Source organism: Fringilla coelebs, assembly GCF_963513975.1.
Source record: "Fringilla coelebs genome assembly, chromosome: 3".
Classification (NCBI taxonomy): Eukaryota; Metazoa; Chordata; class Aves; order Passeriformes; family Fringillidae; genus Fringilla; species Fringilla coelebs.
Window position 1 is genome coordinate 101,877,728 of NC_140030.1, and position 27,450 is coordinate 101,905,177.

Genomic DNA, 27,450 nt, shown 5'->3' on the forward strand with positions numbered 1-27,450 from the left:
GAGTACTGGTGCTTTCCAGTCTCTTGGCTACCTAAGTTTTTACAAGGGCTTGTATTTTTCACAGCATCCAAATGGTTAAAGATGAAGTTTGTGCCTTAGTTTGCCACAGTCTACCTAAACAGAGCTAACTGATTGATTGTCAAAAGCTTCATTATTAAATTGAAGTTCTTAAGTCCAGTAGTTCGTGCCACAACTTGCTAAATATTCCCTATATATTAAATGCTTTAATTTTTCTCTTTTTTCATTTGGATGCCTCCCTAAATAGGCTGAATTCATGCATGTTGCCATGTTTATCTGTGTTTTATTGTTTTGTGAGCCTCAGTCTGTTAAGGTAACTTCTGGTTTGACGTAGGTGGCAATGCTGCAGTGGACAATGACCCAGAGATGGATGGGGAGGATGGTGTGTCCTTTATTAATCCAATTGGTACTTTATACACTCCAGCACTTAAAGGTATTCATATTGGTCAGAGGTCTTCTCATGGGCTTATTTCATTTTAAAAACATTAGGACCCCTGACAACCTTTTGGGGTACAACTCAGTGTCATGAACATGAGGAGGCAGAAAGTATATAAAATACAGCAGAGAATAGACAGAAGCAGCAGGAAAAAAACAGGGAGAGGAAGCATCATGCCTATTAGGAAACACTCCCAGCAGTACAGTCTACCAGCCTACAGAATAATTTTGGACAAGGAAAGTGGTGACAGAACCTCACGGCTCAGATACTTTAGGAAAGAAACAGACAAAACAGCTGACTATTCACTAACAAGCAAGTTCCTTAGAGAGGAAAATATCCAGGTGCTGCCCAGCAGTGCATGGGAGTGATAAATACTGCCACTCCAGCCTGTGTTTTCCCAGAAGTCAGTGTCTTTAATATGTTTGCAATGAGTTCAGAAAACAACAACAAAAAAATCTACCTGTTTTGAAAGAAACAGAAGTTTCCTTTAGAACAGCCAGAAGTATTTTCAAATAGAGAGGCACTCTGGCCTGGTGGCTTCAGCCAGAAAGTTTTGAAGATATTACAATGATTGATCTTGAAGGGACTAAAGGCCAAGAAAGAAAAGGGTGAGCCCAAGGAAATTATAAGAATGGACTTTACAGTAATTAACTGAGCTTCTTCATCCACTCCTTAGTGACAGAGGGGCACGGAGAGGTGGAAATTAGGCTGCACCTTAACTGCAGTCACTGTGAGATGGACGAGTGCCATGTTGATCTTGAGACTCAAAAAGTCATTTGCTTTTGTGAGCCAGGCACAGAGTTGGCAGAGGATGGTGTGTCTTGCACAGGTAAGTAGGTGTGGGGGGTACTGCTAACATGTGGGACAGAAAATGCATGGCCAAAGGCTGTAGTTTGGACTGTAAGACATCCTGAAAGTGCTGTAGAATCTTTCTTAAACCTGGCTGCAGTAGAATGCTATTTTCTTTCCTGCTGGTGTACGCTGCAGAACTATTTTGCCAGGGTATAGCCTCATCAATGGTGAGGACTGGGGCGCTGAGCAGCAGTGCTGCTTTGCTCTGCAGTAGATGTTTGGCATCCTGGGCAGATCTGAGCAGAGTCAAATTTTGTGTCTGCTTGTGCTCAGAGCTGCTCTGAAATCCTGAAAGTTTGCTCGCTGAAAGAATTTTCTAGCTGAACTTAAATTTCAGACCAGTTCTTTAAAGAACCAAAAAAAAAGCAAGGTGAAGGAAAATATTTTTCCTGAGGAATTGGACATTTAAAGTAAAAGTTCAGAAACTGTGGGAAATTCTGTGCAAGATTTCTCTGAGAAAAACTAAATGCAGTGCCTGTACTTGCTTTTCTTTCAAAACCAGGTGCTCAGAGCTCCATTACTGGGTTTGCTTCCTATTCTTGTGCAGCATTTAGAGCAGGTGACCCCAGGGGTTTGGGATCCTACTTTCAGCTTGTCACTGGCATGGGAAAATTGTTGTGTTTTTACCATGCCTGCCTGTGAGATGGGTAAAAAGTATGGTTATTTTGTCAAGGTGAAGTAAACCTTAAAAGCATGATCCCACATGAGCATGCAGCTTCACTGCACTGTTATCAGGTTTTCCTGCTTGGATTACATGCATTTAAGAGATGATATGTTGCAGTCCTTCTGCTTCTGCTGTGATTTGGCATTCAGAGCAGCACTTTAACCCAAATAATGTAATGTTCTTTTCACCCCCCCCAACCTCCTGCCCCTGTTTTTTATGGTCTTGTTTTCCCACCCAGGGAGTTCACATGTTAATTCATTGATAGTGAACCATCTGTTTTAATTACTTGATATTAATTGAGGAAAGTGAAACAATGAGGTATGAGAAGTCATAGATCCTGAGAACCGGTCATGCCAGAGGTTGCTCCTACACTGTTGGAGCAGCAGATGAGTAAATGGAAAGAAGGGCAGAAAAAAATCTGATGGCAAAAAAAGTGGCTCCTGGAAGATAATTTCAAATGTGTAATTCCTTCTTTCTGTTGCAGCTGAGCCAGTGGTTCGTCTCCCTTTCTCCTTGGTCTTGTCTGTAGTGACTTCAGCATTGGTGGCTGCTTTAATTTTGGCTTTTTCAGGAATCATGATAGGTGAGTGTTTCTCTGCAAAAGATATTTTCGTATGAGGGGTGGATCTGAGCTAGGGATAATTGGGCCCTGAGAGGCAAAAGGATTCAGGTTTTGAGCTACTGCTGTACTTAATCACACCTTCCCACACACATCTTCAGATTTCTGTAGTTGTTTCTAACCACAATGGCCAATTCAAGGAGGTTTCAGTTACTGACTGCATCTCAAAAGAGACAGTATTTTTTGTGTTGTACTGTGCAGCTGCCAGGACTCAGCTGCTGCTGGTTTTGTGAGATCTGGTGCTGTTTAATGGCTAAAAGCTTCTTTATTTGTGTGCCTATGTACAGATTTCACCTCTTAATATAGGACATTGAAGCTTAAACTCTCACCTAGGTTTCCCTTTCACAAACTGCTCCTTAGTAGGAGTGGGTATTCTTGGCTTTTTTATTTGAAATTCTCAAATGTATTTTTCACCTTTTCATGTTCTTATTTTAAGCACTTGCTCACCTGCATTTGGTGCAAGCAGAATAGATTTGAATCAATGAAAAGGAGTCAGGGATTCAAGCCACAGCTTTGCCGCCTTTCTTTGTCCACAGTGTGTGACCTGGGGAAGGAGAGGGATGAACCAAGAACAGGAAATCAGATCTGCACAGCTGTTTCGGTTTTAAGAATTTCAGGAGTTATCAGTTGCATGCACATGGTCCTACATCTATGATTTCTGTCCTGACAGTGCCTTTTTACAATGACTAAATACTTCTCAGGGGTGGAAGAGTAATCCTCTTCCCATCCAACGAGCCTATCTTTTCCATCTCAGGAAAGGGCAACGATTTAAAAAATCAAAGCAAAGGCAATGAGGAGGAAAATGGAGGACAGGAAGGGTTTGTGGATAGGTCATTACATCCATCTGCCTTTGCAAGTGCATGTTTACCCCTTCAATTTTTCCCCTGAGCAACATCTGCTGGAGAAGATGCAATAACTATTGCCGTCACAGTCTTTGGGCTCAATCCAGCTCCCACAGAAATCAATAGTGATTTAACCTCCTCCTGATTGTCATCTTCTTTTGGAAAAAATCCTGCAATATCAGTTACTATTTCAAGGAATATCCTCAGGATATCTTCTTTCAAGGTGTGGTTTTTAATGGTGTTGCAGATGCATCAGTGAAGTGATGCAAGGAGAATAACATACCATAAGCTGACTTCAATCGTGGTCCTATTCTGTTGTTTAGAAACAGAGGAAGTTTTGGAAAATTAGCTGGGTTTTATGCACAATGTGTTATTCTGAGGAAACAGCTTAGGCTATCCATTTTGAACAATACGATGCAATAATTCATTTCAGACTTTAGTCGCTTCTCTGTGATTTAGGAAACTCAGTTATACCCCACCTCTCACAAGTTTCAAACTAGACTTGTATTTGGAAGGTCTGGTTAACTTAAATAGAGCATTAAAACAACATCAGAACTCTGAGATCTCTCAAAGTGAAATTCATTTCACTTTTTCCAGACAGTCCACAAGCAAGCCTGTTTCTTCGTAAGATGTGTAAATCAAAAGTTCCTGGATATCTTCAGATCCCATTTTCTATCTGTCATTATTTGATGTGCAGAAAATGCCAGTGTCCCTGGCTGGTTTGATTCCCTGAAGTCTGGCCACAGCACAGTGAGTGCCAGTGAGAAGGGCAGTCCCACATGCAGTCTCTGGCCGTGGTTAACTGTGTTCTCCGTGTTTAGTGTACCGCCGCAAGCACCAGGAGCTGCAAGCCATGCAGATGGAGCTGCAGAGCCCAGAGTACAAACTCAGCAAGCTGCGTACCTCCACCATCATGACAGACTACAACCCCAACTACTGCTTTGCAGGGAAAACCACATCCATTAGTGACCTTAAAGAGGTGCCTCGAAAAAACATCTCCCTCATCCGGTAAATCCATCTTTGCCTTCCCGACCCTTCACGTTGCACACCCACATGTCCCGGCTCTCCTAGAGAGCTGTGAACACACAGCTCTGTGCAAATTCTTGTGCACAACTTTTAGGGCCATACCCCTTTCCTTAAAGTGTAAAGCTGCAGTAGTTAGGCTCATGTGGAGGGGACTAGATTTTGGCATTCATCTCCTGGGATTGTGAGGAGAACTGAATAGTCATCACCAGTAATTTGGTTACATCTTTTACAGGCTATGCAGTGAATGGCCCATTGCCATGAGCTGATGAAATTCTGGGATGGCTGAAGCTTGTAGAAGGCTCTTTTAAATCTTTGATGAGGTCTTTGGTAAAGACAATGACATCCTTAAGTGCAATATCAAGGAGAGGAATGGATTTGAAAATGCCAGACAGTATTAAAAAGACGGGGATATAAAGCCAGCAAGATAATCACGTTTAGATGAGAACTTCTGAAAAGCTTTAAAGTATCTCCTAAGAAAAACTTGAAAATCCAGAGTTCTTGCACACTTTGCTCTACTGCAGGATACTTGTGAATGTGACAGTACCCTGGTACCATGCAGTCTTACACAAAAAAAAAAAAAAAAAGTGGAAGCAGGAGTCCTTGGAAAATTGGGAAGCTTAAGGTGCTGAAAAAAAAAACTATGCTCAGAGCAGTCTATGCAGTCTGCAATGTTTTGCTGTCTCTTATCTCATTCCCCCTTACCTACACATCTTGCTGGACTGCACCTGGAGGTTTCCAGTGTACCCTGTGCTACTGCTTCTCTTGTCACTTGGACTTTGAAATGATTTTTGAAGTGTGGCAAGTAGACAGCAGAGGATACAGCTGGGAATTGACAAGGGAAGGGAAAGTGGACTTTTTGGAAGGAGGGTGAGTTATGAGCTGTAAAGATCTGGCTTATCCCCTCAGTTTGTAATAGGTTGGTCAAGCAGAGCCAAGAATGGTGTCTCAAGCTGATACCTACAAAATGTTATTACACCAAGTGGTTGAGTCACAGGCAACACGAGTCCTCAGTGTGGTTTCACTGCCCAGACTGGTTCTATCCTGGCAAAGCTACAGACAGAGCTTATGAACAGCAGAGCTGATTGTTCCTCCTTGCTCGTATGGGCAGGAGGGCAACAGCCCATGCAAAAGCAGTCCACTGATAGAGCAGAGAACAGAATCAATGCAGCCCTCAGCCCAGACCTGGCTCTAGCAGGGGAGTGCATGCAGCCTTTTCCCCAGACTGAGATGCAGGGATGCCTCTTAGAGGCTGGAAATGCTCGTGCCCAATGTGCAGCCCATGCAGGTTAAGAGGGACTCAGGATTTGGGGCCAGACTCTGCCACATTTCACCATGTCATTGTGGAGGCCACTGATGTGAAACAGCTCTCGTTGTACCAGTTGACTTAACGCTAAGAGAGTGAGGACTGAATAGAGAGGTATGCAAAATCTCTATCACAAGGAACAGGATCTACTGTATGATTACCCTTATTCCTTTCTCTTTTTCTTGTAATCTTACTCAAAATAAAACTGTACATTTCATAACATAATCACTGCCAGAAACAATTCTCAGCACAAATTCCTAGAGCTGAGTGCTTTACAAAGCACTGTCATCACCATTTACTGGCTAAGGTACTTGCCCAGAATCACACAATAAGTCAGGAAAAGTTATTTGCTTTACAATTCAGGTCTTTTGAGAATCATTGTGCCTCCTAGTTTCTTGCTCAATGTTTTGTTTAATGGTGATGCAGAAATATCAGGGGAACTGTTAATGTGTTTAGGGTGTGTAAACACAAGGACTAAAGTCCTATCTTTATTGATCTGTTTTGGAGCACCCACCACTGAGCACTGATACCAAAGCCATAGATGAGTGCTCTCTGTTATGTGCTGCAATGCCAGCAGCCCAATTTCACTGGGGAATGTTCACTTCCATGGGCTGCTTTCCCTTCCAATTAAATAAAATGTAGGTTCATGAAAGACCTCACCAAGGTCTGGTGAGATCATTTTGTCAATATCCAGTTCTCCCTGTTACACTGCCATGAAAATTGTGAGCCCGTTCTGTGAGCTGTGTCCACAGTGTTATAATGTGTGTTCTCTGTAGTAAAACCTTCTTGTCTTCTCTGGTCTGTCCAGGGGTTTGGGCCACGGAGCCTTTGGTGAGGTATATGAAGGTCAGGTGACAGGGATCCCCAGCGACCCCACTCCCTTGCAGGTGGCTGTGAAAGTAAGTGACAGTGAATGAGTTATCATGATGGTTTCATGCACCTTTCACCCAAGAGTCCCAATGCATTATAACAATGAAGATGAGTGGAGCATTGCCTGAAGGATGTGGCTAGAAATATTGCTGCTCTGTTGCAGAACTTTAATCCATCACAGCAATGGTACAGCTTGTAGGATATGGGTATGTGAGACTACAAAAGAGGTCTGTGAATAGTAAATAAGCAAAGATTTCCCACAGAGCCACAGCAGGCTGCAGGAATGAGAGCTAAATCCATCCTCTGTCCATCCTCCCCATGCTACACCTGGTTGCTAAACTGTCCAAAAGTCTTCACAGGGCCAAAAGCTGCTGGCACATACATCAAAGACCCTGCAAGTAGGAGATGGCTGGTTTTCCAGGGATCTCACCACTCCCTTACAGGATGGATACGCATTGGATGTGAAGCTAAATCCTAAAGAGACCCTGGTAGAGTTCTCCAGGCCTTCAGCAGTCTAGAGTCTCTTAGAGATTACATAGCAGCACAGTTCTGCTGCTGGTTACAGATCCCAGTCTTGCAGGAAGGCAGGATCCTTGAACTGTGGAGAACTCAGGAGCTGTGAGCTCACTCCTCATCCTCTATACAGCAGAGTCCCATATGTTGAACACTTCTCTGTGCACTCTGGGCTATTTCCTTTGCTGGGAGGAGGATGACATTGGCCTTGATGGGCCAGGAGTTCTGATATTTACCTTTCAGCAGGCTTCACAGTCTAGTTTAGCAGTGCTCTAGTGGTTGTCTTAGGGTGAGGTTTCTTTTGAGAAAAAAGGATTGCTGCAGACAGTGTTAGTGCCAGGTGTTCTGATCTGTAAGTTGAAGTGTCTTCTCCTTGTCAACCTGTTCTTTCTTTTCCAGACATTGCCAGAAGTGTGTTCAGAGCAAGATGAGCTCGACTTCCTCATGGAAGCTCTCATTATTAGGTGTGTATGAATCACATCAACACCACTTGTGTAGGCTTGCAAAGCCCAACAAAATAGACAAAAAAAGGTTCTTCATGGGTGGTGTCCTCTCAGCACATCTATACAGTAGTTTTAGCACAAATAGAATAGGCATTACCATCCTTTTTTGTTCTTCTTACAAATGAAGAGGCACCAAATTATGAAAAGCTAAATTTTCAAAGGGATCCACATTGGTTTTCATAATCCAAAGTGAAAAATTTAAAGCCCAGATTTTAGAATTGATAATAAGATTTTTTTGATTTCTCCTAGAGAGGAGAACATGCCTTAGGAATTTGGGTTTGACTAGTAAAAACTAACAGATAGCATTGACTTTATGCTTCTGTCATGTGATGTGTCAGTGTCAGAATCACAGAATCCATGAAACTACTTTCCCATCACATTTGAGAGGTGGAGAAATAAGGAAGTATTAGAGACCTGACCTCAGGAAACATCCCCCAAAAGCAGATCCCTGTGTCAGTGTGTTACTTAGAACAACATTGCCTTACTTCTGCCTCTTGAATGGGGAAATTAAGAGCAGAATTTTCTCTGTTATCAGACATGTTCTGCTTCCTGTGCCCCACAAGTCTTGCTGTAGCCCAAAAAGAATGCAGAAAACAGGGAGGGGAAAAGCAGCCAAAAGCCACTGCTTCCCCACCTCTGTCTGTCCCTACACTGTCCAGACAGACAGAATGCAGGGGTAGTGCCTTAGCTTCATCCAGCTGCCCTACCTTCGAGATTTGTTATTTTCTGGGGGGGAAAGGAAAAAAAATTTAAAAAGCACAAAACCAAAACATTCCCTGCAGCAAAAAGGTTTGAATGTTTTCTGCTACTGTGCTTTTTGAGTGCAAGTTGCTCCACAGCTGGGTGTCCCTGTCTCCACAGCAAGTTCAACCACCAGAACATCGTGCGCTGCATCGGGGTGAGCCTGCAGGCTCTGCCCCGCTTCATCCTGCTGGAGCTCATGGCTGGGGGAGACCTGAAGTCCTTCCTGAGGGAGACACGGCCCAGACCGGTGAGCAGAGAGTCCCTTGTGGTTCATTCAGGGAGCTGCTGCCACCAGGCAAACACTTGGCTGCAAAAGAGCTCGTCTGTGCAGATACTACTTCCCAGCATTTTAGGTGGTGACAAAATCTCTGTTGTTGTGAGACCACTGTGCAGGCAGGAGCCAGCAGGATAGGGAACAGATGCTGCTGGGGCTGTGCAGAGGTGCCTCATCCCTGGACTTTGCTAGATAACATTGCAGATACTACCTAAAAAAAGAACAAAAAGCAAAGTCTAAAAAAAAAAAAAGTTAATGTTAAAATCAACTCTTACCTTCTTCTCACCAGCTGGGGGCAGGCTGGGGGGAAATGTTGAGTTAGTGATATTAAAAAAATAAACCCATTATTTAAACTGCTGATCAGATGCATTTTTCTGGATACCTGTCGGTTCAAATTTGGCATAGGCAGGGAGACAATCTGGCCTGGAGCTGTCAACTTAATAGAGAATATCTTTAGTCCAGAGTTTTAAAGATTTTCCCCACTGAAATCAGCATCAATAGGAAGAGACAATCAGCTAGAAATGTGGAAGAAATAAATTATGACTTCTAGAGAGAATTCAGTATTTCAGAAGAATAAAGCTTTTCCTGAGTCCCTGGGTCAGAAAGTCACACAGATATTGCTGAAGTTTAAGGCTGGGCCCAGCTTCATATTTTGTCTCTAAGTTCGACAGAGGACAAAATGGCTGCATTTTATCAGTGAAAGAGAGACACAAATTTGCTCTAACAGGTGTCAATAAGATTCTTCCTTGAGGCATCTGGAAACAGATCAACTTTTTTATTTTTTCCATGCAGTGTGGTTTTCAGACATATAAAATGGTCTGTGAGACTCAGAAGCACTGCAGTCTTGAATTGGCTGCAATAAAGTGGCTCCTTCCTGGATAAGGAGGCTAAACACCCAGAAAGGAAAGTCTGAAATCTGAGCAAGCAGACTTTATAAATACAGGTTGTTTTTCTGAAGCACCTAGAGATGCTCCTACAAATGGGCTGAACTTGGGGGTAGGTGAATGGGAAAATTCATGTTCTGCAACTCTCACCACTGCACTCTCACCAGTGCAGTGTAAAATGGCACAGACAGGATATGCTGCAGGTAAGCGCTTTGTTCCAAACTGCCAGGCCAGGCTGGGCAAGATGTAGGAAAGGGCAGGCGAAACACGATGGGGTTTGGCTGCTTAAATTAGAGAAGCCAGCTGAGTGATGGTACAGATCTTGTGAGGAACTCCCAAGAACACTAGTCTTGCACAGCAGGAATTTTTACCTACTTGCAGTAAAATGAGCCAGCTGCTTTTGCAGATGAAACAGCCCTTAATCTTGACAGGATGAAGTCATGGGAGCCCTCTGATCTGAGGAGTTTTTTTATGTTTGGCCCTACCTCAGTCACAAGTTCTTGCTTACCACAACTTCTGCTTTTGTCAGCAGTAGCTCTGGGCAACCCCTGTGAAAGCCCATGGCAGAAGAGGCTGATGGCTCCCTCCATTGCTTCCTTGGTATTTCTCTTTCTGCCTTCACAGTCGCTCCTTCCATTCCTCTTCTTTCCTTGTTGTCTTGGTCTGACAGGACAGGTGTCTGCTTAAGGGAAGGGAGGAGCCTCCCCTGAAATGGAAAATATAAACCCCCTCCTTCTGAATTATTCTAATTTTGAAATTAAAAGGCTCTCAGGCAAAGGTATGGGAATAGGAATAACAGTTCCTTACTAGGAAAACTAAAAATAAAAATGCAAACAAAACAACAAAAAACAAACAAAAGAACAAACGAACAAACAAAAAAACCCCAACCACTGACAGAGTCAGAACAGGACCTGACAGCCTGTGGGTCAGGTGGTGGCAGCAGCCCCACTGAATGGTGGCTGCATTGCTCCTGCAGGGACAGGTGGGGCTCTGGTGGAGCAGGGATCCTGGATAAGGGTGCAGTTTTCCTCTGAAGGTCCAGTGGGGATGTAGATGGGCCTGGTCTTCCTCTGGGAATGCAGTGGAAAAGGCTGCTCTGGTGTTCCAAATCTCAGATTATATCCAGGTAGGAATGCTTGGCTCCTCCCTCTGGGTGGAGCTTCTCCCAATGGGATGATGGAATTTTATCAGCCATGCAGTGACACTCAATGGCCATGAACAGAAGGGATCTCCTGGAGGGAGGATTGGTTGTGGAAGAGATAAATAAAACTGCCCAATGAACAGAAGATAACTGCCCCACAGACAGGAATAGAATCCACACCCCCATTTCCAACCTAAGACACTTGTCTTTCCTGGCCTGTGTGAGGTTACCTGACACTGACCATACATTACCAGGCACAAGGCCTTTTCCTGTCAGCCTGAAGATTCTCCCTGGTTTCTGCATTCAGCTTGCTCCCAGGAGTGAAGCAGGATGGATGCCCCTGTTTTCTGCTTCATCCCATGTCTCCCACACTTTGGGAAAGCTGAGCTTCAAATGCAGATGGGTAGCTGCAAGTGGGACAGATTCAGAAAAGCAGTTTGCATTCCCTCTTTAACAGCTGGGTGAGCATGGGCAGCCTGACTCTGTGCAGACACAGATCCACGCCGTTTTTTGCTCCATTCTAATTCCTTCTTTCCCCTTGCCTTGCACTGCTTCTGGAACCATCCCATGTGGTGTCTGCCTGGCAAGGATGACAGGGTAATTCATTATCCGGCTGCTGGGGCAGCTCCTGAGGGGGCAGTGGCACCTGTGAGTGCTGAGAAATCAGCCTCTGGTGCGTTTTTGACTGCTGGCTCACAAACTGCGAGGCAAGGAGACTGTGACTGATGAGAAATGAGGTGTGTGCAGGGCACTGTGCTCTGTGAAGTATGGGATCCAGCCCTGGAAGTGGATTTACCCTCTGCATACACTCAAGGTGTGACAGTCTCTGTACATAAGGCCTGTGGCTCAGTGCTGGTGGATGTATCCTTGCACTGCTCTTAATGAACCCTGAGCTGCTTTGTTCCTCCTGTTGCTCATTCAGGGAAGGCAGGCAGAAGGTGGGCATAGCAGGCTGGATGTCTAGCTTTTCAGGGCCATTAAAGGAAAGGAAAGACAAGGGACAGTGCAGAGTAAAGAGGTTTTGATGAGCTTTGCTTCCACAAGGAATTAATTGAACACAAGCCCTATCTGACTGGGTGGGTGGCAGAGATGCACTTCTCTACTCTGCAGTAAGCACCATATAAATTACTGCCTTTCTCCTTATTTTCTTTCCACTATTGTGTTTTCCAGTTAATTTGTTTTACCTTGTCTTTCCCACCTACCTTTGCTTTCAGCCTAATTACAAAAAAGAGATTTACATGTTCAGTCTCTACCTTCATCCCCTAGTTGCTCTTTGCACTTTCTTGCCAGTAACATCAAATTCATTTGCTAGTTTTGGATAGACTTAATAGAGGTGTTAAAGACATTAACTTGGCACTAATTCCAAGGGTTATGGAGAAAGAAAGCACCATGCTGGAGAGACCACAGCTACAACCTGCGTGGCTTGGAACAAGACACATGCAGCATGCTGCCATGCCCTTGCACACTGAAAAGCAGGAAAGGGAGCAGAGGGAATGGTGAAGGAGAAGGTGAATGAAGGGAAGGGGGGACTGAAGGCATTGCAAGGGACATGAAATGAAAAGCTAAAGCAACTGCAGGAGGTACCAGAAGGCAGGATCCAACTTAATGAGAGATGGAGATGCTGCCAGCACTGTTGCATGTTGTTCATCTGTGTTCTTCATGTAAAAAATGAAGTTTCAGCTCAGCCAATATGTAATGATTTTTCTGGACTCTAAGCAAGAATGATCATCACTGGTATAAGACCAGTGATTCTCGTGGAATGTGTCAGTTTATGCCAGCTAGGTGCACTCCATAAGGTTCAGATTCATAATTCCCCCTGAGTCCGTGGCTGACAGCCCTGAAGGCTTTCTCTGCTCCATTTCTAATAGAGTTTCACATCTATTACAGGATTACCTCTTCCCCCTCATCTGCAGAGAGGCAACCTGGTAGATCCAGAGACTCCTGGAGCTGGAGCCTTAGCTCAGTGTGAGCATTGCAGGATTGTCCACTCTGGGAGGTTCAGTGCTGATCTTTCTCACACACAGCCCAGCAATCAAAGCCCAGCCCTGGGAGAGAAATCACATATGGATAAATGATTGCCCTCCTTTGTGCTGTGCAGCCTGTTGCACAGAGCAGTGATTACACTGAACAATACACAGAATTTCATTCACCTCTGGCAAGATTCAGCCTCACCTGGGAGGTGTCACACCAGTGGTTCCAGCATGCCCACTGCCCTGAGCAGTGGAGCATTGCAGCTGGCATCATCCATTCATCTGGGGAGCAAAGGCTGCAAGTGAATCCTTTGGTGTGTCTCAAGGCTGCCCCCTTGCAAAATGAATCCCAAACCTCCATTTTTCAAACAAATTACATGGCTAAATTGTCCTTGGCTGGGCAGTCACATCTGTTTTAGGATTGTATTTAGCCAAATAAAAGGTGGAAGGAATTCATCCAAGGAAGGAAAGGAAAGCAAAAAAAAAAAAAGGAAAAAGAAAAAAGCTGAACAGTTCAAATCAGCTTGTGGCTTCAGCCTGCAGAATGCTTTGCAGTATAGCCTGAGTCTGAAATCGATTGTAGAGTAAAGAATTGGGCTTTTTACTCAGTTTTCACTTCAGGTTTCTGACCCTTGCTCAAAAGAGCAGGGAATGGGCAGATTGAGATATTAATTTCCCCTTGGTTATGGCCTGCAAGGGAAAAAGAAGATGAAGAAGATGTGCATTCTTTCTTATTGTAGCCATCTTGTGTAGCTGGTGAGTCACTTTAACTCACAGAGGTAAAAGAGATTATTCCCCCTTCCCCACAAAATGGCAGGGAAAGAGCTGCTTTATGTTTGCAGAAAATAGTTACTCTGTAAAGAGGAAAGTTTAAGAGGAGATGCAGTCCAGTGTTTTAAAAAAATCAGTGAAGTATATATATGCAATGAATTATACTGTGTAAATAATAAAATATAGACAGGTGGAACAAGATCACATTTTGGTTTATGGCCCTGCATTGAACAAAACAGGCTTTGTTCACACAGAGATGCACCATTTTTCAATTATTTCATTAGTCAAGTAGTGAGGCCAGGTTTTTTTTTTCCTAATACCTTCAGAGGACATTAAGTTGTTTTTTTGGTTTTGGTTTGGTTTTTGTTGTTGTTGTTGTTTTTGTTTTATTGTTTGTTGGGTTTTTTGGGAGGGTTTTTTGGGGGGGTTTTCTGTTGTTGTTGTTGTTTGGTTTTGGTTGTGGCTTTGTGTTTGGCTGATTTCTGTTTTTTAGTTTTACCATCCAATGACCACTGTTTAACTAGTGGCTGCTGCAGAGCCTGGAATTATTTCCAGTCCCAGTTTGCAGTGGTTTAGATCAGGTGGGATGGGCAGCACAGCATGGCATGCATCTGGAGATGGGCTGCAGAGCATCCCCAGTCCCTGCCACTGGGGAAGCCGTGCTGATTTGTGCACTGGTATGAGAAGCCCAGGGACAGGTGTGCCTGTTGGGGACTGGGCTGACAGGTTGGTGTGTCCTAAGAGAGAGCCAAGGAGTGTGATAAGCTTGTTTGGTCCAATAACTAAGGCTGATAAACACTTAGCCATGAAATGGTTGTTGTGCCATGAGCAGTCACTGCCACCCGGTTGTTCTTCATCACTCTGCTGGCAGCAGCGCTTTCCCCTCTCCCACAGCCCTGGCCACAGGGATCACTGAATCCCACCACAGGGATCACTGATTCCCACCTCAGGCATCACTGATTCCCACCTCAGGGCAGCAGCTGTGGTTTGGCTTCAGGGGCTGAGTGTGAATCCTGCCCTTTCCACTAGAGCATCTGGCTCCTCCTGGCAAGGGCTGTGGGCTTCATCAGAGGGGCAGGAACAAGGAGTTGGCAGCCTTAGTCTTCCATAGCCATTGGCTACACAAAACTGTGCCAGTGCTCTAAGGGGCAAGATAAAGCCTACACAGATGTGGAGGAGGGAAAGAGCAAATGTGACTCATGCCGTTATACAAAATGTCATTCCCGTGGTTCAAGGTGACTTTAGAGAGGAGCTGGCAGTAATACAGAGAAACTCAGTGAAGAACAGTCCAGGCTACAGATCTCAAAAATCGTGCTGAAAATTCAGAGGAATCTGCCCTGAGGACTGGGGGACATTCTTACAGGGGCATCCCAATGGAGCTGGAAAGTCAGATCCAGCTGATTCTGTCTGTGGGATCTGTATAACGTTGTGTCAGCACATCCTTTCGTAGTCCATGGGTATGAACTCTCTCTTGTGCATTTCCCTAATCCCTTTGTCACTTGCTGGAGAGCTCCCAGCCCTGCAGCAGTGACAAATCACACCACGTTTCTGCTTTTAACCCCTGTGTGTCCCTTGTCTTCTGGCAGAATCAGCCCTCCTCCCTCTCCATGCTGGACTTGCTGCACGTGGCCCGTGACATTGCTTGTGGCTGTCAGTACCTGGAGGAGAACCACTTCATTCACAGGTGGGTGAGCCCAGCCTGGGCAGGACAGGCCAGCAGGGGCTCATGATGCCCTGCTCCATCCGTGTGTGTCCTGCTGCTCTCTAGTGGCTGGATACCTTTAAACAAGGCAGACAGAATCAGAACCGTAGGAGCAATAAAGGGAGGAGCTGCTATAAATCAGGCTGGCAAAGGTCTGTAGTTTTGCCAAAGATCCTGAGCCCTGTCTCAGGGCCTGCACTTGTGCAGCCTGTTTGGCCACTCTGCAAATGGACACAGTCTTGTGACAGGAGTCTTTAAAGCTCTCCCTGTCGTGAATTTTATTTAGTGCCTGTCTGCTCATTTTGGAAGCTTTTTCTTCTCCCTCTCAAAGAACACCTGTACAAGCACAGCCAGAAGGGCAACATCAGGTGACCATTGCTCCTGCAAAACGGGGTTTGGCAAGCATCCAGAATCTGCCTGTAGTAGAGATGAGCAGAGAGGTGGCAGCTTGCAGCTCTGAGAGTCACCACAAGTTGTGCCACTGTGTTATTCAGACCTCGAGGTTTGCTCCAGCCCTGCAGAGGTGGAGCTTGGAGCTTTACCTGCACGAACAGATTCAGGCCCAGAGTTTCAGTATTCAGAGCAACACCTGCACGCTGTTCTGGCAGTGTTCTGACACCTGTCTCTGGCAGTACAGCAGACTTTTGACAACACTTGAACAAGCACAGTAGGAGCAGATCAGTGGATCATCGCCCAGACAGCTTGATGTTGTTCATTCTGAAATCAGCTCCTCTTCTCGCACTCCTTAGAGACATAAAAATAACTCCTGGGGTGAAGGGAGGCTCACAGGAGGCCCACCCTTTCAAATGGAAGATGTTATGTGAAGTTTAAAGAGAAAATGTTAAAGAACAAAACTGTTCCTGCTGTGGGGATAGATTGGAACTGGGGACATTGCAGTTATCCATAAACACTGACTTTTCTGGCTGTTTGGGTTCTCTGCAGCTCAGGGATAGGTACTGTATTTTGTTTTCTTTTTGACTTGAAAAACTGTCAAATGATTAAGTGGTCCTTCTCTTTCTGTTTCTTTTCTTCCCTTTCCTTTTAGGGATATTGCTGCCAGGAACTGCCTCCTTACCTGTCGAGGGCCTGGGAGAGTGGCTAAGATTGGAGACTTTGGAATGGCCCGGGATATTTACAGGTAGCAGAGCCAAGCCCAGGGTACTTTCAAGTGGGAGAGTAGCAGTGTTTGTGCAGCCTCTTGTGTAACCCTGGTGAGGCAAGAGTGGAGAGATGCCAGCCTGGTGAATCCCAGCTGATGCTTTCCTGGTGTTTGCTTTAAATGTCCTGGACAGTTTTCTCCTGGGCAGTGAAGTCTAATGGTCATGGAAGGTTTTCCCTCCCTCTTAGACTCTGTCCTCAGTTTCCTTTTTTCACATTCTCCATGCTGAATGGCATTGATGTGCCCCTTTGTTTTGTCATCCCAAATCATTCTGAGTTTAATCTCTCTCCTTGATGCTACCCCTGCACCTTTGGTTTGGTGTCATCAGTAAATTTTCTCAATTTACTGCAGCTAAAGGAGGAAGGTGTAGAAGGTCAGGAAAATGTAATCACCCAAACTGGAATTCAGCCAGGACACAGGGTTAACTACCTTTGCTCTTGCAAGAAGTGCCAGAAAATCTTTAATGACCATGAGCAGTCAGGGCTGCAGTTTGATGTCTCATCTTCCACAGAGCGCCTCTAGAAGTGCAGCTCCATATCCTGCTGTGCTGAGGAATTGATTTGCCCTGACTCAGAAGAAGGAATGCCTCGTGCTCAGTCACCTGCACAGTTTATTCCAGTGCCTTGCCTTCTTTTTTTTCCTGCTTGGGAATTCTCCTGTGCAATTACTAAGCCAGGTTTGGCTCTGCTCAGCTTGAGCTCTGACAGTATCACAGCCTGAGGTGCTGCAAACAGAGTGCTGCCTTCAGAAACCCAAGTGTATCAGAGCTGCTTGGGGTTTTTTTCCCTCCACAAAGAGCCCCCATGCAGCCCCAGTGTCAGATGGGGCTCTGCTGGGACAGAGGAGCATCTGTCACCCTCACACAACACAGCAGCGCTGATTGCCAAGAATGAACACTTTGGTGTGAGCTTTCAAAGGTGCCTTTGAAGCCTGCCTGTGTTTCTTTGTGCAGGAACACCCTTTTGATGCTCAGCCTGTGCTGTGTGATCAGTGATAGCAGCTTGCATGGGCAGCCTCCTGCAACTGCCAGCATGGGATTTGGGGCTTGCAGGTTTTATTTTAAATGACAGCAACTCCAAAGGACTTTTGTGACTCCTGTCTCAGGAACATTTTTGTGTCACTGTCCCAGCTCTAATGACCTGGCATCCTCCTCAACAAGCTCCTTGTTCCTGCAAAGACGATTGGATTTTACTCACAGGGCTTTAGACTGGGTATATATGGGATAGGTTTGGTTTGTTCTTGCTGGGTATGCCCAGGATGACCATGTGTGAGATGAGGTGGGGAGATCTTGCTGTGGTTGAAAAGGGCAGGAGGAATCTCTGCCAGCAGCAGCTACTGTGTTAGTAATTCCCTAGGAGGATGAGGATAACTGCTTTACCAGATCAGGCCTGAAGTGATGTAGATTAATCAGCACTTCCATGGTTTGCTCTTTTCCGCTACTTTTATGAGAAGAAGCAGGTCATTCCAGCACTCAGATTGTTCCACCTAAATTAGTCTCTCCTCTGGCTCATCATTTGAATATTTGTAATTACAAAAATCCCATATTGATGGTATTTTCTGTATCCTTTGCTGACTCTTTTGTTCTGTTTGTTCTTTGCAGAGCCAGCTACTATCGTAAGGGTGGGTGTGCAATGTTGCCTGTCAAATGGATGCCTCCTGAGGCTTTCATGGAAGGGATCTTTACATCAAAAACAGACACATGGTGCGCTTCCTTTCCTCCGCTGGCCGCTCTGTCCGTGTTGGAACCCCTTTTGTAAACCATGAATATTTTGTAAAAAACACACGTTCTTGTTCATTTCTCACGTGCTAAAAAGACAAGCTGGGTCTTTCAGAGCCAGCAGTGTTTGAGCAGACAAGGGAGCAGAATCAGACCTGTGCAGAGGTGGGTGCTGCAGGGAAGGAAGAGCAGAGCAGATGCAGGCGCTGCTCCAGCAGGAAAGCATCAATTCCGCACTGAGGAAAGCAGCATGGGAGGCTGCAGGCACAATCCATCCTGCCTCCAGGGAGAAGGGTGTCCTGCATTGTGGCTTTTGCCTTTCTCCTGGCCTACAAGCAGCACTTGGAGCTCCTGAGTGGCCAGAGGTGGGGAGGGAGAGCAGGAGAGCAGGAGGCAAGAGCTCAGGGAGTGTGTGGAGGGGGAAGGGGCTGGTGGCCAGGACACAGCTCCTGAGCAAGCCCGGGCAGAGGGGTGAGGTCACACCTGGTACAGCTGAGCTCTGCCTGTCTCAGCACTGAGCAGAGCAGTTTCCCATTGCTGCACATCTCTGCAGCTTTAACCACTGAGGTTGTTGTTCCCAAGCCACTGACCAGGGGAATGCTTTGGAGGGGCACTGTCCCAGCCACTGTCCCAAGGGCTTTGCACCCAGGCAGGGCTGTGTTTGCTGGGGAGTGTTTTCATTGTACTCTGAGTGACAGGTGGGGCTGTGGGCCCCAGAGCACCAGTGAGGATTCACTGGCAGGACATTTCATGCAGGGTAGCTGTTCCAGAGGAAAAGTTTGCCAAAACTTCTCTGTCCAGCTGTGGGCAGTGTCTCAGAAAAGGATAACCTGACTTGCACTTTAGTTACCTCCAGCTGAGCAGTGCTGAGTACAAGGGCAAAGCAACCATGTGTACCTCCCTACATCATAGTCTTCACTCACCTAGCAGCCAACTACTGGTATTTTATATTAAAGGTTTTGATGTCACAGCTGTGCAGCTTATTTATGTCTGAATCCTACAGTAGGATTTCCACCAGCTGCCTGATCAAAGGTTGCCAAGAGCAATGCTGATGGTGCTGAACCCTAAGGGCACTGCCCACTGGTGATTGGTCATTCCAGCATCCCTCACTTTGTTTTCCTTTGCTTCTGTACTCAGGTCCTTTGGCGTATTGCTGTGGGAGATATTCTCTTTGGGATACATGCCCTACCCCAGCAAAAGCAACCAGGAGGTTCTGGAGTTTGTCACCAATGGAGGAAGGATGGATCCACCTAAAAACTGCCCCGGCCCTGTGTATGAGACTGTAACTTTGATATATTCATGCAACTAAGTTTCTATTTCAAATGCTTTTTCTCTACTCAAAAGTTAATGACCTTTAAGATTGACCTAATCATGGCTAATCTGCCTTATTAAACTTTAGTGCCAGTGATTTCTCTAATATTTAATATTTCTGTTGTTTTGGAGAATAATTCAGGGCCCATTGGAGAAGTCCTGGCCACTGTTTTGTTTGGTCAAAGATGACACAATATTTCTCTATCTTAGGTTAGCTGTGAAACTTCAACGCGTCAGACTGTTCACAGGCAGGGAAAACTGGGCTCCTTTATCTGCAGCCCTGCCTGCCTTCAGTGTGTTGTCCAGGGAATTTCAGGTGGATGAGTGATTTCTCTGAAATTTCATTTCACCCCACTGGTGGTCACATTCCAGTGGTCACCAGTGCCTCAGTTGTCCAACTCCAGGCAGAGAACTCTCGCTTGTTAGGAGCGAGTATGGTGCTGAATGTCTGTGATTCCCAAGCTGCCATGAGCAGCTGGCACATCCCACAGGATCTGCTGCTCACGAATGTCTCCTGTTCTGCCCTTCCAGCTACCGCATCATGACCCAGTGTTGGCAGCACCAGCCTGAGGACCGGCCAAACTTTGCCATAATCCTGGAGAGGATCGAGTACTGCACTCAGGTATCCATGTTCCTTCGGATGACAGGGGTGGAGAGGGTTCCTCTTGAGGAGCTGTCAGACAAGGCAGGACTCGAGATGAGGAGGCAGCACTGCACTACTGCAGTCAGCACTCCCGGGAGACTGATGTCAGCCTGGGACCCCTGGCTGGGATATTCCCCTCATCGGGTGCTTGATCCTTCTTTTGCGGCTGAAAGGCGCAGGCTGACAGAGGCTTACACAGCTTCACAGAGAGCACACCTGTAGCCCTGCCTCTGCTTATAGAGGCACAGATTCCAACAAGCAAAAGAGCAAAGACAGGGCAGCACTGTGCTGCTTTCACATGCCTCATCCCAGCCACTCCATCCCAGTGTTTACCCTTAAGGCATAGTCAGCACTGAACAGAAATGGGCCCAGCTCAGAGCATCCTTTGCAGGTGGTTTCAGCAGCTGTTGGCAATTTTTTAAAATCTGACAGCGCTGGAGTAGGCAGGTGGAGAGATGGCCAGGCTAAAGGAGTGGGGATTCTTCGGCTAGGCAACGGGGAGATGATGTGGCTGGCTTTTTAGGCCAAAATCTGATTTACTTATTTTTTTTCCCACCAGTTTAGCTTGTAAGGAATAGAGTGATTTAGAAAATGTTCTCCTGCCTGTCTCAGCGCAGGCTCCTTGTATGATCCCACTGTTGTTCACTTCAGTCAGTTTGCTTTCCCTTGCTATTTGGGAAACTTGATCTGTTTTTTATGTGTGTTTGGATCCTGGGATTGGGAGGCATTTTTTTCTGCTATCTGTAGCTTACCATGGCATATAGCAATAAGTAAAGGTTGCCAAGATCACTGCATTTTCTCTCAGTTTAATTTTCAGAACTGCTTAAATAGCTCAGAACCACAGCCCCTGTGGATTCGGGCTTCAAGGGGTCTGCCAGTATCGCCTTCACTCTGTGTTCCCATTCCTCCCTTCTTGTGTGGAGGCAATACTTCCATGGTTCCAACTTTCTCAATATTATCTGAGAGTGTTATGAACTCTGAGATGATAAAAGATTCCAAAAAGCATTCCCACAGGAAATTTTGCTGGACATAAAAAATGCTTTTCATTGGTTTTGTGCCTCTGCTGTTCTATGGTGAGTTTAAGGGTGACTTTCTTTTAAAGAGTTGGATTTTAAGGATATCCTGTTGCATCTCACACCTAACTGTACTCTACATCCTCTCCTCATGGGATGTGTGCTCTGGGTGGTGGGATGTGTTGAGATCATAGCATGACAGCTGCTAGATGTGTGATGGCTGCAGGCTTTGAGAAATTCCCGTTGTTCCCTTGGGCAGGATCCCGATGTCATCAACACCGCCTTGCCGGTAGAATACGGCCCGTCGGCCGAGGAGGAGGAGAAGGTGGCGATGCGCCCCGACGATGCAGAAGGAATTCCTCCTCTCTTGGTCTCAACACACCAAGACAGAAAGGATGATAAGCAAACCCTGCCATCTCCACCACCCCTGGCGTCAGCCGTCTCTGCTGGAAAATCTCTAGGGAAAGTGGGAGCCTTGGAACAGCCAGCACCAGGGAAGGTGCAGCCAGCCACGGGAGGGGGACACATCAACATGGCCTATGCCCAGTCCAATCCCCCTTCCGAGCTCCACAAAAGCCGGGGCTCCAGAAACAAGCCCACCAATCTCTGGAATCCAACCTACGGCTCCTGGTTTGCGGAGAAGCAGGCCAGCAAAAACAGTTCTCTGCTGGAGAAGGAGAGGCCCGAGAGGGAGAATTTGGGACAGGAAGGAAACTGTACTGTGGGGCCCAACATTGTGACTGGCCGGCTGCCAGGCTCCTCCCTGCTCTTAGAGCCATCTTCCCTAACCGCAAGCGTTAAAGAAGTGCCTCTCTTTAGGCTCCGCCACTTCCCCTGCGGAAACGTCAACTACGGATACCAGCAGCAGGGCTTACCCTTGGAAAGCTCCACTTCACCTTGTGCTAGCAGTTACGAGGACCCCGTCCTTAGAAACAAGAGCCACATAACCCAGCAGGGGCCCTGAGAGCCCTCGACCCTCTCTTGACTTTTCCCCCCCGTGGCCCCTGAGCCTTGAAGAGACGTCCTGTTACCCAACACACCGCGAGCAAGGCGTGGGACAGCACCGCCTCCTGTTTTGTGCAGACTCGCTCCAAAAGTGCCACCCTTGAGGCTGTAATTTCTACTAACCCGAGAGGCTTCAAACCACCGGGGCCCCAGCAGAGTCAAAGGAACGAGGGGGAGGGAGGATGCAGGGAACTGTTGTTAACTGTGAGGCCCAGCTGCTGTTGCATCAACTCATCCGCATGGTTGTCGTCATGCCCTTCCCGTGAGCTTTCCCCCGTTGTGCGTCCTCTGCTTCCGTGTCAAGCCGCGGCTCACTGCCATGAGTGTTTCATGTCTGGGCTTTTCCGTGCCAAACTTGTCGTTGCTGTGGAAGACCTGGAGGTCTCCTGCTGCTGGCAGGGCGTGTAGTGTGTTTGGGAAGAGCGTCCTCTATCCAAACCAAAAGAAGGAAATAGGACAGCGCTGAATGGTGACGCGATGGCACGTTGGCAAGTCTCGGTCCAGCTGCAATCCAGTCTTCAAAAGTCCTTGAATGCACAGTGTTGTGGGGGTGCTGGCAGGGCAACGGAGAAACCCTGGTCGCACTGCATCGGTTGGAGGGGAGGGGAGAGGAAGCAGAGGATGGGGGTAGATGCTGCGAGGCATTCAGGGGGCAGGCATTGCTTGGCTGGGGTTTTCTTTGGTTTGTTTTTGTTCACCTGTGCTTAAGCGCCAGAACTGAGTAAAGCCCTTTAAAATTCCTTCTGTCCTGCAAAAGTAGGGATGCCCTTCATCAGGAACGTGGAAGTGCCAAGTGGAATCAAGATGAAGCTTTAAAGGACCATGGTCATGAGAGAGGCTTTCACCGTGCCCTGAAAAGGGACAGCTACCCACGTACCGCGAAGGTTTGAAGTAGCCTTTGGCGTACACTGTATGAACAACACCATAAAGGCAGAAGACTACATCGTGCCACTGTCTGGAAGCCAGATACTGCCTGTACTGAAGGGTTTAGAGCCCTTTTTCCTTTGGCAAAATATGTGTATGATAGTGGTTTAAGGACAAACACTCCATTGACTCACTTTGTACACCCCGTGCATGAAAAATACTCCAGTTAAGTGTATTGTCAAAACATAGATGTAGGAAATAATTCATGTGTAAAGATGTGCATTAGTAACTTCAGCTTAGGGTTGGGAGGAGCTGTTTCAGCATGATTGCTATCCAAAAAAGGGGTGCTTATTTCCATAGAGATGGGAGTACTGGAGCATCAGCAAAGGAGTGGGAAGGTGTTCTTCAGTCTGAGACTCTTCATTTCAGTGAAGTGACCCTGAGTCTGGCCCTGGATCCAAATATTGAGGTAAGCTTCCTGTCTTCATCAGGGAACAAACCAGAATCCCCGTACCTCCTAAACTTTGGGATGGGCAAATTGAAATTGGAGGACTTGGCTTGGGCCACCCCCCTTGTACAAAACACATTGCAGGGGGAGCATTGGTGCTCTCCTAATCTGCCTTTCTGATGCCTCTGATACACAGAATTAAATCCTCTTTTTAGACCAAAGCCAAAAGCAGATGTGGTGACTGGTTAACAGGCTGTGCTCATGTTGGGAAGCTTGGGTCAGGGGCTGCTCTGAATTTCATGTTCATCTGCTAGAGATCCATCCCACGGCTGCTGCATGGGTTAGGGGGGATAACAAGGGTCAAGCTTACAGGCTCCTTTAGGCTGAGCTAAGAGGGTATTTGTCATCTCCCAGGTTATTAGGCTCACAGCTCTTGCTGTGAAATAGCCACTGGGGAGGGTTTCTGTCTAGCCCAGGATTGTGTTAGTGTCACACCGGTCTCTCTCTCTAGCTCAGTAAACTCAGTGGGGTTGTTTCTCGAGGCTCAGGAAAGCTGATTAATTCAGGAGGCAAGCGCCATCTGAACAATTTATTACACCGGTACATTATTCACATATAATAGCAATTTTCATTTAAGTATTCCAGCTTTCTCATTTTCAGAAGAGCTGAACTCCTCATTGTTTTCTTTGGCCTTTCTTTGGAAAGGAGCACACTCGGAGTTTTTGCTGCCTTACAAAGTTACTGAGGACAGAAGCTGACCTGTTTACTGATGAGTGTTTTCAAAAGAATGCACAAGAATAAAAAGTTGCTAAGTTAATGATCTTTGACTAGCTGAAATTATTAATTCTTGGATCTGGGGCAGCAGCTTCGATGCTGCACAAATGCAGATAAGCTGCCAGGTTATGATGTTAAAGGTGGAATTTCTAAAGAAACTTAAAAAGCACAAGCAGCGAGAGATGATTTTAGGTCTGTAGGTGTGAAAGGCAGGCTCTCTCGGCCATGCTGAAGGTGTGGTTACTGCTTAGAGCTTGTGCTGTGCAGTTATTTTATCACAGAATTTCTTACAGAATGGGAGTTGGAAAAAAATGAAGGAGCTAAACACAGTCCTGCTTCTTACCTATGGAATATGTCAAGAGATAATTCTGATCAGGAGAAATGGTGGATTGCTACTGAAATTCTCCAGTCTGCTCAATACAGTGCACTGAGACAAATACTGTTCAGCACTGGCAGCTGGTTTTAAGTGAGCTTCCCTCTAGTGCTTTGTTGTGGGGTCTTAAATGGTTTGGATTTTCTTGGTTGATTGGAGTTTTGGGGTCTGTTTGTATTACTGTTGTTTGGTTGGTTTTTTCTAATCCCTCTCTCTTAACTCTTGGAATTCAGAAATCCAGTTTGGGCTTATTTTTAATGTTAAAACCATACCATTTCTGAGCTCTTCCACAGCAAGCATTTAGTTTGCTATCTCTGTGTGCTGTCCAAGCACAGTACCCCAGGTTGCAAAAATTGTTCTGTAAATATTGCTGGTAATCAAATCGCCTCACTTAGAAACAGGAGCTGGAGCATTTGCCTGTCCTCTTTCTCAGAAAACAAATACTGCCATTAATTTCTTGGACCAAAGGATGCTCTGTTGATTGTATTCAGGCTGCAGTTGCCATGAGCATGAACCAGAAATTTTAATTTCTGTGTCCAGGACGATTCACCTGTTCAGTACTCAGAGCTGCAGGGACCAGGAGGGATTTAAGTCGCCGTGGGCTCACCAGACCAAAGCACTCTGTAAATCCCAAACTCCTCTATCAAACCCCTCCATGCTAGGAGAAAAACAAATTCAAGTTTATTTTAACCCTCTTACCCATTTTTGTCGATGACTTATTTTTTAAATTATAGTTTATTGACACACTGTATATTTTTAAGAAACTTGTTTTAAGACTGTTAATCTTTTGTGTTGGTAATAATGATGTTCTGATTTATGTCTTCCTCATTCTGCAGTGGAAAAGCGGGAAGCAGTATGATCTACAGGATATAAAGCACAACTGGGGAAAAACCCTGTGCTTCTGCTCTGAAAATGGCTTATTTCCAAGTGGATGTTACCTGGTTTCCTATAGAGGATAAGTAGGTGGTTCTGCGAGCTGCTGGAGGTAATCTGGGTTCGGATGCCTGTCTCTCTGCCTTTCCAGTTGTCCCATCATCTTCCCTTTGTGCCACTGAACCGTGTTTCCCCACCACGTGCCTGGGAATGAAGCAGGGCAGGAGTGAGGGTGGTTCTGCTCCCCAAGGCAGTGGGGTGGGAGAGGGGCTTGGCCACAGCCAGAGGAGGTGCAGGGAGCACGGTGGGAAGCCCCAGGGCTGCGTTCATGTGCCCGAGTGGGTCTCGGACAGCGGTGCCGGACCGGGGCTGCTCCGGCTGCCCTGCACGGGGGCTGGAACAGGGAATGGCAGGTGCCACTTTGCACGTCTGCTCCTGGTAATCCTGGCTGCTGGGGGATGAGAACCTGGAGGTGGGAATAGCATTAAACAGCCTTCCACAGCAGCAAAGACATCGCTGTTCATCTGTCCCAGAGTTAAACCCATCACAGGGAAATGTCCCAAGTGTCCCCTCCCGGCTTCTTTTAGTACCGAGCTTCATTATAGGAGTGTCTGTCTCATGTACAGCCGTTTATGCAACATTGTTTATAAAGGAAGGGCCTGTGCACTTCAGGGATACTATGAAGAAAAATACTAATATATGGTCATTGAGTATTTTGTATTGAATAGTGTATTTGTATTGTAAACAAGTGTAGTGAACCACAAGGCATGAAGACAAATAAAGTGACAGTAGCTGGATTTCTCCGTGTTGGGCTGTTCAATGGTTGGATCAATGTCCAGATGTGTCTGAACATTTTTGGCAAAGTTGCAGAAGTATTAAGGTGATGAACACCCTAAGGAGTAGGTTTGGTGGTACCCCGAGCCACCTTTTGGGCTCACAGCTGCTGTTCCAGACCTCTTTGCATTGCACAAATGTCTTAGTTTGGAAAGACAGGTGTCTGCTAAGGAAGGCAGGAGCCTCCCCTGAAATGGAAAATGTAAACCCCCTCCCTCTGAAATGCTATAAAATTTAAATTAAGGGGCTCTCAGGCAACAAATATGGGAGCAGGAAATAACAGTTCTTTAACAGGGAAGAAAATAAAAGGCTAAAATAAACAATGCAGTAAACCAAAACAACACTGACAGAGTCAGAATATGAGCCTGTGGGTCAGGGTGTTGGTAGCAGTCCAGTTGGAATTGTGGCTGAAGTCCTCCTGGAGTGTCAGGTGTGGTTCTGCTGGAGCAGAGATCCTGTAGAAAAGAGTGCAGTCTTCCTCTAAAGATCCAGTGGAAGCAGGGGAGGCTGCTGTTCCTCTGGGAAATCCAGTGGAGATGCTGTGTGGTATTTCCAGAATCTCCAGATGATATCCAGGTAGGAATGCTTGGCTCCTCCCTCTGGGTGGAGCATCTCACAATGGGATGCTGTAGTTCTTATCAGCAGATGTCTCCCTGGAAGGAAGAGTGATTGTGGAAGAGATAAGGAAAACTGCCCACTTAAAGAAGACAACTGCCAGACAGATGGCAAATAGAATACATCTTGCCTTACAATCTGGAACACACCAAGTTTCTTACAGGGGAAGGTGCTCTTCCCTCTGTCCCAAGGAAGGCTGGCTCTTACCCACGGCAAACTGGCCAGTGCAAAAACAGAACAAAGGATGTGGCTGAAGATAGCATTTGGGTGTTTCCCTAAAGGTATGTATCTAAGACAGCCTTTGAGTCTGTACTGAGGGTAGGTCTACCTCTAAGATGTATTTTAATTCATTTTCTGTATTGAAAATGGCAGTATTGAATCTTGTGACAATTCTAGGAAGAGCTAGCTTCTGCCCTGAAACACTTGCTTTTTATCCCATCCCACATCACTCCTATGGCATAGGCAGCTGCATTCTCATGAAATGCTCCTTGAAATTAGGACTGACTTTATATAAACTTTCTCCTTCATGTGCTCATTCTACAGCAGGATAGTGCTGTGGTTTGGTTAAAAAGACTTTTCCAGTAGGCACCTCTCCCCTCCCTCCTTTGTTTTCTTCCCTGTCTTAACTCAAAAGGGAGCTCTCCTATGCTCTTCCAGGAACAGGGCTGGTCAGCAGCCAGCCACGACAG

The 27,450-nt window shown here is 46.2% G+C and overlaps 1 protein-coding gene across 1 annotated transcript in view; it reads left to right on the forward strand.

Moving 5' to 3' along the window:
- ALK (ALK receptor tyrosine kinase) overlaps positions 1 to 21,939 on the forward strand; it is a gene marked incomplete at both ends in the record, with an annotated part of 301,668 nt that extends 279,729 nt beyond the window's left edge. Inside the window, 13 exons of the mRNA XM_084202540.1 lie at positions 353 to 451; positions 1,131 to 1,283; positions 2,455 to 2,553; positions 4,253 to 4,439; positions 6,569 to 6,659; positions 7,543 to 7,607; positions 8,508 to 8,637; positions 15,017 to 15,114; positions 16,178 to 16,270; positions 17,892 to 17,993; positions 19,146 to 19,280; positions 19,851 to 19,941; positions 21,235 to 21,939. Coding sequence (XP_084058666.1) covers positions 353 to 451; positions 1,131 to 1,283; positions 2,455 to 2,553; positions 4,253 to 4,439; positions 6,569 to 6,659; positions 7,543 to 7,607; positions 8,508 to 8,637; positions 15,017 to 15,114; positions 16,178 to 16,270; positions 17,892 to 17,993; positions 19,146 to 19,280; positions 19,851 to 19,941; positions 21,235 to 21,939 — 2,048 coding nt within the window. The remainder of the gene's footprint in view (positions 1 to 352; positions 452 to 1,130; positions 1,284 to 2,454; positions 2,554 to 4,252; positions 4,440 to 6,568; positions 6,660 to 7,542; positions 7,608 to 8,507; positions 8,638 to 15,016; positions 15,115 to 16,177; positions 16,271 to 17,891; positions 17,994 to 19,145; positions 19,281 to 19,850; positions 19,942 to 21,234) is intronic.
- Between the last annotated feature and the right edge of the window lie 5,511 nt (positions 21,940 to 27,450).